Here is a 13048-nt window from a genome sequence, read left to right on the forward strand (position 1 = left end):
TATGGGTGCCAACATACAGAGTACATGAAATAACATAGCAGATCTAAATAATGTCCTTTTGAAACCTGCAGACATCTGCTTTGCCATATAAAATTCACCCTAGTAGAAGCAAAAAGCACAGAAGTATTATATTCTCTGCTTCTCCAAATGATAAATCTGTTCCCTGTGGATATGCTTTCACATCCTACACACTGCTGTGTACATACATTCAAGATCCTCAGCACGCACGTTCAAAATCTAACCAAAAAAAGTCATTAAGATTCAGAGATATGTCTCCAGGCACAGAAAGATCACCAAAAATCAATTTACACTGCACATACTAAGCAACCGCTATGCAGAATATCTACTCAGAAACAGGTTTCACATAATGCTGTGAGCTGTCCTTTATTATTTTTACTCAGTCTTTCAGGTAAATATTCCTTCTTCCTATTGCACTTTTCCACTTTTCTCTGTCCAAGTCAGTAACAGTTATCAATCATTCTTCTTACATTCCACTGCTCTGTTACCAAACCAAGACAGAGATAAACACAGAACATCACAAAGGTGAACTTGTTCTCTATAAAGCAGTTTATGCAGACACAAAAGCTCTTTGTAAAGGAGGATGTCATCTTACGGGAGGATTAAGAGTAAAAGCTAATAATGAAAATACAGAATCAGAACAGAAAAATGTAATTACAAAGAATAATAACTGTAGACCAGGAGAGGAGTTGAAAAGTTTCAGTGAAGAAGTACTGCCATGCAGCAGTATGTTTTTTCCTCCTCACATATATATCCAGCTACAGAGAAATACAACTCATGTCTTTATGACAAGAGTGTAAAATTTTGAGCTTAAATCAAGCTTTTAAAGAGCACTGAAAACAAACACACCCTTTAGGTACTCTTTCTGCATACATGTCAACCCTTCTATTTTTCTGGCTCTTCCTCTTCGTTTAATTCCTTCTTCTCTCCATTTCTTCATCTGTGAAGGCTCACTCACAGCCATGCAGACCTTTGGCATTTGCACTGGCTACATGAATAGGGGTCCCCAGCTGCTGCAACTTGGCAATTCCTGCAGAGCAGCTTTGACCCAAATGTTTGTGCATGGTCACCCGTGTTCCTTAGTACAGAGGAGTGCCCCAGGGCACTCAATGGTGGGGGAAATAACTTCATGTTAATATCAGGAGGGATTCATTGATTCTCACCCAGTCATCTCAAATCCCACATTCTCCACTCTGTTCACCAAAGATTTAAGATAAAAAAAAAATAGTTGGACAACTACTAACCTTGTCAGTTCCTCCTGCAGCTGAGCGTGGTCAGGTGGGAAAAATTTTACCACAAATTTTACAACAACATGCTTCGGTCCTAGGGAAAAGGTCAATGGAAGTTAGTGATATGTTGGTAACATGTTGGCCAAATTTTACATCACAGAATGATGCACAAGGGGTATGTGGAATCTGCAGTGCATACATATAAACTAATCTCCCATCCTTTGCTATTAATTTTGATGCTCTTCAGGTTACTGACAAATGACAAAATAAAACATATGCACCATAAAGTAGAACAGTCACTTGGTGGAGGGATATTCTGCCAAAATAAAGTCTGTTTTTGGTAATTACATCAGTTGTTCCAATAAAATGTATTATGTGTGTCTATTTCACTTGCTTCAGAACAGGAGGGAGCTAGAATACAGTCTGTTTTTCAAGTCCACCAGCAAATTATTATTTCTGTTTCAACAGCAGCACATTTGTTCTGACAAATACAACCAGTGACAAAAGGAGCAACATATCTCTCACATGAGAGGGAGTGTTTCCAGAGAACAGACACACTGTTCAGAATATGATCAGAAGAACATCTAAGAAAAATTAATCTCAATGGTAAAGCTCAGTAAACGAAGACTTCTACTGATATTTGACAGAAAAACAAAACCACCAAAGCCTTTCTTGTTCACTTCTACTCTCACCAAAGCTGATGGCTACATACAACTCCCTTCTCTCTTCCAACACCCACCACAACATTCCCTGACTTCCCTAACCTGATTGCTTTCTTGTCTAGGTTTAAGACACTTTCAAGTTCTGCAGCAACATCCCTGACAGCTGTAACAAATTTGCTAGCTCCTTCCCATTAATAACTTCTTCTAGTTCTTTTTTTTTTTTTTTTTCCTCCCATCCTGTTCTTTTTCTTTCACCATTCATTACCGCTACCTTTCAGGAATGTATGTTCCTTCATAGCCTTCCTCTATTGCGTAATTTTTTCTCAACAAAAAGGTACAACAATGAGGCAGTGGTAGCCTTCACTGCTGCCACTGCCTCAGCTCATCTGGGGCCTGACTAAACCTTCTCAGTTTGCTGTTGGTTCAGCCTCTTCTGTATAAAGGGTAAAACCAGAGGTGTTCAGTGTCTGTGTGCTTAGTAGAATTTGCTGCTGGGACACGACTTCACAGAATACACCATACATCTTCCAAGAAATAAAAATATAATCCAAACAAAACTCAGTAGAGGAGGTTAAGAAGATAAAGATACCAACTGACAGATTCCTCATCTACTCAGCCACTTGTGGACTGGCACAATAAACGGCAGCAAGGAAATACTTACTTCTAATCTGTTTCATAACAGGCTTCAAAAGATCAAGCCACACCTGAAAATAAAAGAAGGTGATGTTATCAGAACAAACTACCGCTTTCAAAAGAGCATTTTTCATTGCACCATTTACACTTTCATTTATTTATCTAGTTTTCCATGTGGGTCTTCTCCCCAGAACTCTTGAAGATGCTCAGGAGACAGCATTGTTAATAAGCTGTTGCTGTGGCACAGCTTTTGAAGCAAAACAAACTCAGGGAGCTGGGAAACTCTGACTTTTTTATTTTACGTGTCTCAGAAAGCAACAATCACAGCAAGTCTGGTCAGTAGCCATTCACTTTGTGGAAAAGTGAAACAAGGAATTGAGAAAGAGACAGTCCTGTGCTGTCACTTGTAGACCTCACTCAAATAATCTACAGAAATGCAAGTGAAAGGGCCTGATACTTGTCTTTGAGTTGAGAATACTGGGCAAACAGAGAAATGACAAGACAACTGTCTGGATTTGGGGAACCAGCAGGAGGCCCACTGTGAGGCCCAGCCATAATTGTGGAGCTCCTTGTCAGGTCTTCTAAAGATAAAGGACTCTCACTGCCACCATCTGAAGGAGAAACATTCTCTCCAATCAAGATCATGAGGCAGACACAGCCTCAAGCATGACTGAAAGCAAGCTTACTTTCTGGCTGCATGACATTTTCTCTGCTCTATAGATCTGGGAAGCTCAAGATGAGGCTTTCCTTAATTGAGTACAATGGAACCTCTGCAAATAGCTTATTTTCATCTTTTTTTTTTTTTTTTAAAAAAAAAACAACAACCTTGCCCATGTCTTTCCTTTAGATTTCAAAAGAGAAGCAACGAACTGAAATAGCATCTTTAAAACCGAAAAGCCTACTCTGTAGTCTAAATTAAAAGGGCTTGGACAAATCACCTATCCTCCTTCATCAGGTTGCAGAAAGCTGAGGGAGAATCCCACAGAAGATAAAAGCCAAATGACACAGAGGGAAGTGCGACATCTCACCATTTCCAGCTGATAACTGTGACCAAGATTTGTATTTTGTTATCTCAATTGCATGGAGCCTTCCTTGGAGACTTCTAGAACTTGCAAAGGAACATCCTACAGCCTCCACAAAGGTTAAAGGCAGTAAAAAACAAATTAACTGAGTCTTTCTCTGGGGAAAAAATACATATTGAAATGAATACACCTTCGATCTTGAATAATTTCAGGTTACGCAGAGACTGAAACATCCTAAAAATATCCATTTTCCAAGTTCACCTGAGAAACCAGACAGAAACGGGTTTGTCTGGCTGCTGTAGCTGCGCCAATGTTGTTTGCCATTTTTGTAATTACTTTATGAGTGCTTCCCATTAGCAAAGTCCTCACGTTCTTGCCCTTTTAAACTCACTAATGCTTCTCAATGGAATTATTTTTATGTTTTTCAGCCGGGGAAAGATCTCTTCCTTGGAAGGGCTAAAGAAAGTTGGTTATACAAGAATAGGAAAATAGTGTTTACTGCCTGTTAAACTGGTTCTGACACTTTTTGGCACTTCAGTAACTTAAACTGTTTTGTTTCAGAAAGTTGGCATGTCAATAATCTGCTATGAAGGGTCAGGGACCAGGTTTAGTGGTGAAAAAAAAAGCCTGAATATGAAAAAGCTGATTTACAAGAATATGGGAGCCATATATTTTACTTGATACAAAACAAAATCTTTTTCTTTCCAGAGGAAATACTCCCATTTTTAAGAAAGGGAGAAAGGATGACCCGGATGAACTACAGGCCGGTGAGCCTCACCTCTGTGCCTGGGAAGATCGTAGAGCAGATCCTCTTGGAAGACATGTTAAGGCACATACATGACAAGGAAGTGATCCAAGACAGCCAGCATGGCTTCAACAAGTGTAGATCCTGCCTGACCAATCTGGTGGCCTTCTACGATGAAGTGATGGCATCGGTGGATGGGAGGAGGGCGAAGGATGTCATCTACCTGGACTTCTCCAAAGCCTTTGACAGGGTCCCTCATCATATCCTTCTCTCTAAATTGGAGAGGTATGGATTTGAAGGATGGACTGTTTGGTGGGTTAAGAACTGGTTGGCTGGTCGCAGCCAAAGGGTTGTGATAAATGGTTCTGTGTCAGGGTGGAGGCCGGTCACGAGTGGCGTCCCCCAAGGCTCAGTCCTGGGACCGGTGCTCTTCAGTGTCTTTATCAATGACATAGACTGTGGAATCAAGTGCACCCTCAGCAAGTTTGCAGATGACACCAAGCTGAGCGGTGCAGTCGATACACTGGAAGGAAGGAAAGCCATCCAGAGGGACCTGGACAGGCTGGACAAGTGGGCCCATGAGAACCTAATGAGGTTCAACAAGGCCAAGTGCAGGGTGCTGCACTTGGGCCAGGGCAATCCCAGGTATTTATACAACCTGAGGGAAGAAGTACTTGAAAGCAGCCCTGCGGAGAGGGACTTGGGGGCCCTGGTGGACGAGAAGCTGGACATGAGCCAGCAGTGTGCACTGGCAGCCCAGAAGGCCAACTGTGTTCTGGGCTGCATTAAAAGAGGAGTGGTCAGCAGGGAGAGGGAGGTGGTGGTCCCCCTCTACTCGGCTCTTGTGAGGCCCCATCTGGAATACTGTGTCCAGGCCTGGGGCCCCCAGCACAAGAAGGACGTGGAGCTCTTGGAAAGAGTTCAGAGGAGGGCGACCAAGATGATCAGAGGGCTGGAGCACCTCTCCTATGAGGGAAGGTTGAGGGAACTGGGCTTGTTTCGTTTGGAGAAGAGAAGGCTCCGGGGAGACCTCATTGTGGCCTTCCAATACTTGAAGGGAGCGTATAAACAGGAGGGGGATTGATTGTTTGTGAGGGTGGATAGTGATAGGACAAGGGGGAATGGTTTTAAGCTGAGACAGGGGAGATTTAGGTTAGATGTTAGGAGGAAGTTTTTCACACAGAGGGTGGTGACGCACTGGAACAGGTTGCCCAGGGAGGTTGTGGATGCCCCATCCCTGGAGGCGTTCAAGGCCAGACTGGATGTGGCTCTGGGCAGCCTGGTCTAGTGGTTGGCGGCCCTGCACTTAGCAGGGGGGTTGAGACTTGATGATCTTTGAGGTCCTTTTCAACCCAGGCCATTCTATGATGCAGCACGAGCACAGCAAGTATGTAATTTCTTTCTCCATTTTTCCAGTCATCCTACAAGTTACAGCATCCTTTACCAGACTGTTGAATGCCAGTGTGTACTGAACGTATGTAGGGAGAGATGAGAAAGGTGGGGCAAGACAGAGACTTCATCACTGTCGGCAAACCCAAGCAATCAAAACTTACACATCATGCAGCTCTCACACTTTATCTCTACACAGCCAATCTAAGATTGATTCATAAGCTGGAAAGGAAGAATAATGTGAGGATTGACTTAGGATTCCTGTTCTCCCTTTTCTTTGGAACTACAAAGGCTAGATTATTTATTTTTGAAACAACGTCTGGCATTCTACAGTAGTGACTGGACCAGAGCAGCTGGAGAATTGGGGCAGACATCAAGTATGATGAAACCCTCTAAAATCCCAGGCTTGGCAACAGTGCCTCATTTTTCCTCATGCAGGGGAAAGTACAGCCCTCAGACCCTCCATGTTCATCTCTCGTGCATGTCTTCTCTTCTACCTACACAGCACGCTTGAACATATACAGCTGCTGGGCATCATGACATACAACTGTCAACATGTGATACACGAAATCTGGAACCTGGCATGTTGAAACAAACACAGCTGAACGGTGAGTATACAACTTCACGTACATATGATTACATCCAAACAAATCTGCTGCAAATATTTATTTTTCCTTTGACACTGCCCTCTACTCTGGACAAGCAATTAATTATCTTCAGATGATGCGAATGTCAAATATGTATGTGTGTTTTATTTCTTAGATACAGACCTAACCGCAATTTATTTATTTGCGCAATGCTTGAATTCTACATTACGGGTATTACAAAGCTCAAAAAATTTTAAATCCCACAGGAACATTTGTCTCAACTGCATCACAGAAACTGAGAATTGCAATTTAAATGTAAGTACCACTCTCATCCAGAAAGCTGCTGCACACTAAAGCAATGATTCCTAATCAAATCTTCTGCTTCAACAGATTCTGCAAGTTGCTTCTAGAAAACAATATAACACAGAAGAGAATAGTTCTGTTGGAAGGGAATAACGAAGATCAAGCCTAACTGCCTGACTACTCCAGGACTAACCAAAAGTTAAAATATATTAATGAAGCCATTACCTAAGTCTCTCTTGAATACTTACTTACAGGCATGGGGCATCAACCACCTCGCTAGGAATCTTGATCCAGTGTTTGACCACCCTCATGGTAAATAAGTTTTTCATCATGTCCAGTCTGAACATCCTGAAGCACAGCTTTGTGCCATTCCCATGCAACCTTAGAACTGTAGAATCATTCAGGTTGGAAAAGACCGCAAAGATCATCTAGTCCAACCATCAAACAGGAGCCTAGCAGAGGATCCTGTCACCAGGGAGCAGAGACCAGCAACTCCCTCCACTTCCCCTCCTCAGGATGTTGCAGAGAGCAATCAAGTCGCTTCTGCACCTTCTTTCCTCCAGAATGGACAAATCAGGTGTCCTCAGTCTCTTCCCATAGGGCACGCCTCCCAGCTCTGTTACCGCCTTCACTGATTTCCTCTCAATGCTTTCAAGGACTTCGACATCCTTTTCATATCATGGAGCCCAGCTGAAGACATTAATTCCACTGAATTTCACAGCTGAGGCACACCTGTCCAGATGCAGGCTAGATTTGGGGTTCTCCCCCTTTTTGAGAAGCAAAGATTGAAACAGCTGGTAAATACACAGACCAGCACTTGCAGATACTTGTCTAATACTTCATTTTGCAAGAGTAGGGGCTATATAAGTTACTGTCCTTGATGCATGGAGGCATTTTCCTTTAGGTCAAACTGGGAACAGCCTTGGGGTTTTCTCTCTACCTTCCTCTTCATCAGAGCCCTAGATCCCCCACTGAGATCATCTGGATGTATTTCCAGCCAGCCACTGCAAGGGCCTCAGGCACTGGCAGCACTTCAATCTCTCGCATGTTCTGCCTCAAGCAAATAAACCATATTGTTTTCACAGGACTCAAAACTGTTAGTTTACTTCAGGTCTCTGAGCAAAACACAGAGGGTCATCTATTTGAAACTTAATGACCTGTGAAGTAGAGAAGGTTGATCAAGTGACCTTCTCTATTTTTTAGAAAACTAAAAAGCGACTGTACATACAGTAGACACTAGGATTTGTTTCAGCTTTACCTACATATGTAAGGAATGTCAGCATGTCATTATTAACATGGCTACAGGGACCCTCTGTTGTAATAGCAGCATACAGTTGCACTGTTTTGAAGAGTTACGTTAATCTCTCAAGTTACCTAAAGCATTAGCCAAGGATATTTGGCAGAATATGAAACTTGGTAGTAAACTGCGTTTCATGTAAATCCAGGAGCAAACTGTGAAGTGGATCACTTTTAAAGGTCAATATCCATTTTTCAAAATCTTCTCTTTAATACAGCTAGCCTAAAGCTGTACGACCTACACTGTTCAGCCTTAGTGCCTATGTAAGCCTGCACTAAGGCATGACAACAGGTTACTGCAGCAGCAGCAGCAGCAGCTAAATCCTCCTTGTCCTTTGGTTAAGAAATACTGCTCCTTAGAGAAAATTTGTATATAGACAGAAACAGATCTTTTCGAAATTGCCCTAAGTCATCTTCTTTAGATCAGCCAGGTTACTGACGCAGAATTCACTGAACAGACAGCAAATTCAGCGTGCACCTGAATGTACCAGTCAAACAACTCAGATACCAAGCACACATGTCAGGAGGTCACATTTGAAAACTAAAGTGAAATAAACCTCACAATGAAAGCCAGTGGAGACTGGGAGGTCACTTGCATTTTGCTTTTTCTTCTACAGGATACTGTTCCCACCCTGGAAGTATTAGTGCAATGTCTGATTGTTGCCAGCAGCTGCTCTCATAGTCCAAAGTGTCAGGAGCAGCACACCTGCTTGTACCACATAGCTCCACAGAGAGGACTTTCAACAGATTATTTGTGGGTTGTTGTTTTGTTTTTTTTTTTTCTCCCTTATTTTTCTTTTTTATTAAGCTCATTATATTTTATCTAACCCCCAAGATGTTTTTCATTGAACTCCATCACAATCACTGCAACTTTTGTCTGCAGACTCCACACTCCAAATTGCTCGTGACTGTAAAATCAGAGCTGAGGCTCTGCAGCAGTCCAGCTGCTGGCTGCTCTACTGCAACCGATAAAAATAAAATGCTTTTCCAACTCATGTTTGAATTGGCTGCTACTTTCAACACAGATGAAACCTGACAAGAGTAACAAGATTTTAAAAACATTTCTTCAAATCCAGCGGGCAAGAGTTTTTAAAATAAAGTATTTTTTTCCCTTTTGAAATTCAGGATTAAGCATACCTTGTAAGTAAGGAGCTGGAAGAAAGAATAAAGTGCGTATGTAGATGAAAACCAGGTGAAAATTAACCTTTTTACATACCATCATCTTTTTATGGTCTGGAAACTCAAGGCCAAAATAGTCGCCTTCAACAAGGTTCAGGTGGTTGCAAACAGCGTCATGCAAAACTTTCCCTGGAGCTCTTTGCTGTAAGAAGAAAACAAAGCCTAGAGTTAAATGCAGCGGATTAACAAAGATGCTTTTAATTAGTGGCAGAAAAATTACTGCACTAAGAAGTCATCCTGCAAACAACACTGTCAATGCAGCTAACAAAACCAGCAGTTGTTCCAACCATACCCACAGGGCAGTTGAAAATAATTACACTAGTTTTAAAGCCATGGAAAATATCTATTCATCTCTGGATGGCAGCTCTCAATCAACCTTTAGTGCGTTTTTGGTTTAGAGAGGAAAATGCTATAAAACAGAAAAGAGCTTCAGAAGCAGCGAAGCTGGTCAAGGCTCCTCTGTGCTACTCTCACTAGAGCTAATGAGAAAATCAGAGGATTTGAGAGTTAATGTTTCCTTCCACACTGTAAACATCTTCCCACTACAAAGACCAGATGTTCAGCCCAATATTAGCTCCCAGAGACACAGTTTTGCTGATTGTGAGGATTCTTCTCATCAGCACATCAGTTAAATCCACACCTGCAGCCAATATTAAAAATTACAGCTCACCAGCAATTCTATGGCAATAAAAAAAAAATTCAATGAAGAACACAACACTTTCTCAGTATAAAAAGGCTAATCACTGAAATCAAATATTTTTGTTCTCTGCAGGAATGTATGTATTCTAAATCAAGCCCACCACTAAATAGCACAAACTCCTTCATTACAAGAGACCCATGTTCCTGATCCCACCTCAGCCAAGTGTCCTTGCACTCAGCTTACAGACTCACCCTTTTCCTTTCTGCCCAGTAAATAATTATGAGATCAAAATGGAACAGCAGTAACAGAGCAAAGAAAACAAAACCATTAGGGCAGCTTGGGCAGTCAGCACAATCAGAAAGGACAAACCTAAGCCCAGGTTCCGGCACCCCTTGGCCATGTCCTTAACAACAGGCTAATTGCTGTTATTATCCCAAATTTGTCGTGACAGGGTTTGGTCTCTGTTTTACCACAATACCAAAAGAAAGCAAGCCCCCACATTTTTCCACTTAATTCCACCAGGGTAATTCCTGGTTTTCAGCCACAACCTTAAGTACAAAGTATCTTTCCAAAGGAAATTCATCCAACATTGTCTAATACGAATTGTGTAAAGCCAACACTCAGTAGCAAAGCTTGCAAATTAAGGATGCCCATTTTCTGAGGCAGGAACTCGCCACCACAATGGCGCTGCCACCTGGGTGATGTGGGAGGACACAGTGACACAATCCATCATGGCTGGCTAGCTTTGAGAGTGAAGTTGCAAGGGAAAAGCCAAGTCCACCTCCAAAGGAACTTGCAGAACAGGTTTCTGCTCGAGGTTTCTGCCTCTAACAGACCTATGCCACCAGGAAGCAATGTTCCCTTACAATGCTCTATTAACTGTTAATGTTACCACCTGCGCTACCCCACCACACAAGGTTAGCTGAGGAGAGCAAACCTGTCTGATCTCAGACCATGAGTAAAAGCAGCAGATTAAAACCTGCTGGGTGTTTTCATACATTTTTTTTTTCCTTTTTTTACCTCTATGCATTTAGACAACAAAACAGCAGTCTTGTACTATTCACACCACTCGTCATTTTCTCTGAAGTGTGTCTCAGTAACATGAAATGCTTCTTCCTCGAGTATTTGGAAATATGGTAATTATTCTAAACTCAGTTTTGATCAGTCTAAGTCAAAATAAAATCTGACAGTTTATTTGAGAGGGAACACTGCAAATATAAAATCTGCTAGGATTTAGAGCCTGATGATACTCCTGGCCTTGCAGGACCAGAAGGAAAAGGAGCATCCAAACATGCAGGAACTCTCTGTTCTTACAGAGATGTTGATTCAGTGCTGTTCCATGACATCCTTACTAAAAAATTTAAACACAGTAAATTAAAATTTCAGTCCACTGGGTAGGGAACAGAAAAAGTGGTCACTGGGGCTGTAGCAAACACTGGCTGACAGAGGAAGCATTCAGGAATGAGTGTGCCGCACCAGTGACAGCATCTGCAGCCTGCAGTATTGTCTGACTTCAATGTGCTTACAAGGCCTATGGGACAACACAAGTTTTCTCTAGAACGTGGAAGGCATTTTCCAGCTGCCAGACGTGGGCTTTCTGTCACATCTGTCTCAGCCATGAGGCAAAGCTTCTTGGTTCTGTGGCTGCACCCACATCTCACAAGCCACAGCTTGGCCATTTTCCCTGCTCCACGCTGGTGTGGGCTGCAGGTGTGACCCACAAGGCCCTATGAGCTTCCAATAATTCTGCACGCATGTAAGGGTGTGGAGGGGGGAAAGGCTGTGCCATAGGAGGGCCTTTCCTTGCCACACAAGCCATTTCCCAGTAGATGACCATCATGAAACCCTCGAACACTGGGATGAGGAAGGGCTCAGAAGGTTACTGATGTGGCCAAATGCTGAGGACAGGAGAAAAGGAGCCAGGAGACTCACCTCCTGCTCTCCTGAGCCTCATCGAGTGGGAGCTCACACCAGGGAGAGAAAGAGCTGACCTGAAAGTGACAATCAAGAGGAAGGCAAAGCACACAATGGTATGTTGAAATGCCACGATTACGGCTTTTTTTTCTTTATGGCAAGACCATACCTCCAGACCATCAGCTACCACAGATGTCCCACAGCTGAAAGGCAGTGAGAGAAAGGAAGCAGGAAAGTACGGTATGTTGGTGGAATATAAGTGGGAGAAGTTTACATGCAACACCCAGGAGCAGAGAAGCAGCTGTAGGAGGTGGCAGTCCCCTGCTCCTATTTTTGTTGACAGCCAGATTCCTGTAGAATCACAGAATCATTAGTTTGGGAAAGACTTTCAAGATCAGTGAGTCCAGCTATCAACCTGACCAAGTCCCATCACTAAACCATTTCACCTGCGGGCACATCTACACGTCTCTTAAAAGCCTCCAGAGATGGGGACTTCATCACTTCCCTGGGCGGACTGTCCCAATGACCACCCTTTCATGAATAAATTCTTCCTAATGTCCAATCCAATCTTACCCTGGCACAACCTGAGACTGTCAAACAATGAAGAAAGATTGCAACTCCAAAGGGCAATGGCTCCTATCCCAAAACACCTATCTTTGTACATTGGCAGTGAACTTTTCCTAAGCAAAACAGTTGTACTCTTTCACTCTTGAAGACAAGTAGCCCAGACACAGGGTTCAGTTTAGAGGTGAATCCCAGCCACGTTAACAGCAAGGAATTGCCTTTATTCTCTTGAGGTGGTATTTAGCTACACTAAAGTAACACTCTAATTTTATTGCAGTGAAAAGAAGCTCACTGATTTCGAGCTACACATCCTTATTCCTTAATGTATTTTCACAGAATCACAGTATTGTAGGGGCTGGAAGGGACCTCTAGAGATCATTGAGTCCAACCCCCTGTCAGAGCATTTTGAACTGGCCTTTCATTCAGTTCTGTGAAATTACATTTTAAAAGTCACTTTACATTTTCAGGGAATGTCAGGACACTAACTTCTAAATGATAAATAATGTACATCACCACATTTAGCTGCAAGCTATAAAGGCACCCAAAGTAGCCTACCTTATGCACTGTGCATTCAGCATTTGCTGTCTGCTCATTATTTCTATCTTATTCAACTTCCCTCTACTTACACAAAAATCCCAAACAGCAAGTTACTTATCATCTACCACTGGTTAAAATTTTAATAGATTTAACAATTCTTTAACATTCCAGAGACTTCCAATCATCAAAGAAATCCCTCTACATACTGGTTTAGACGATTCTTTGGCGCTGACTGAAATACAGATAGTTTTTTTAAAGGAAATGCATAGCAATATCTGGAAAATTTCCAAAACTTTAAAAGAAAGGGTTTTGGACATATTTTTCTCACCC

General features: G+C 42.4%; 1 protein-coding gene across 7 annotated transcripts in view; it reads right to left on the reverse strand.

Moving 5' to 3' along the window:
• Positions 1–13048, reverse strand: part of FARP1 (FERM, ARH/RhoGEF and pleckstrin domain protein 1) — a 205392-nt gene that overhangs the window by 57095 nt on the left and 135249 nt on the right. For all 7 annotated transcript variants that reach the window (XR_002444130.1, XM_021416320.1, XM_021416328.1 and 4 more), the window contains 3 exons: positions 9101–9205; positions 2571–2613; positions 1263–1341 (listed from right to left, as the gene is read on the reverse strand). Coding sequence is in view for 6 of the 7 variants with exons in the window: in XM_021416320.1 (XP_021271995.1) it covers positions 1263–1341; positions 2571–2613; positions 9101–9205 (227 nt within the window). In the remaining variant the exon portion in view is untranslated. The remainder of the gene's footprint in view (positions 1–1262; positions 1342–2570; positions 2614–9100; positions 9206–13048) is intronic.

This window comes from Numida meleagris, chromosome 1, assembly GCF_002078875.1.
Source record: "Numida meleagris isolate 19003 breed g44 Domestic line chromosome 1, NumMel1.0, whole genome shotgun sequence".
NCBI lineage: Eukaryota > Metazoa > Chordata > Aves > Galliformes > Numididae > Numida > Numida meleagris.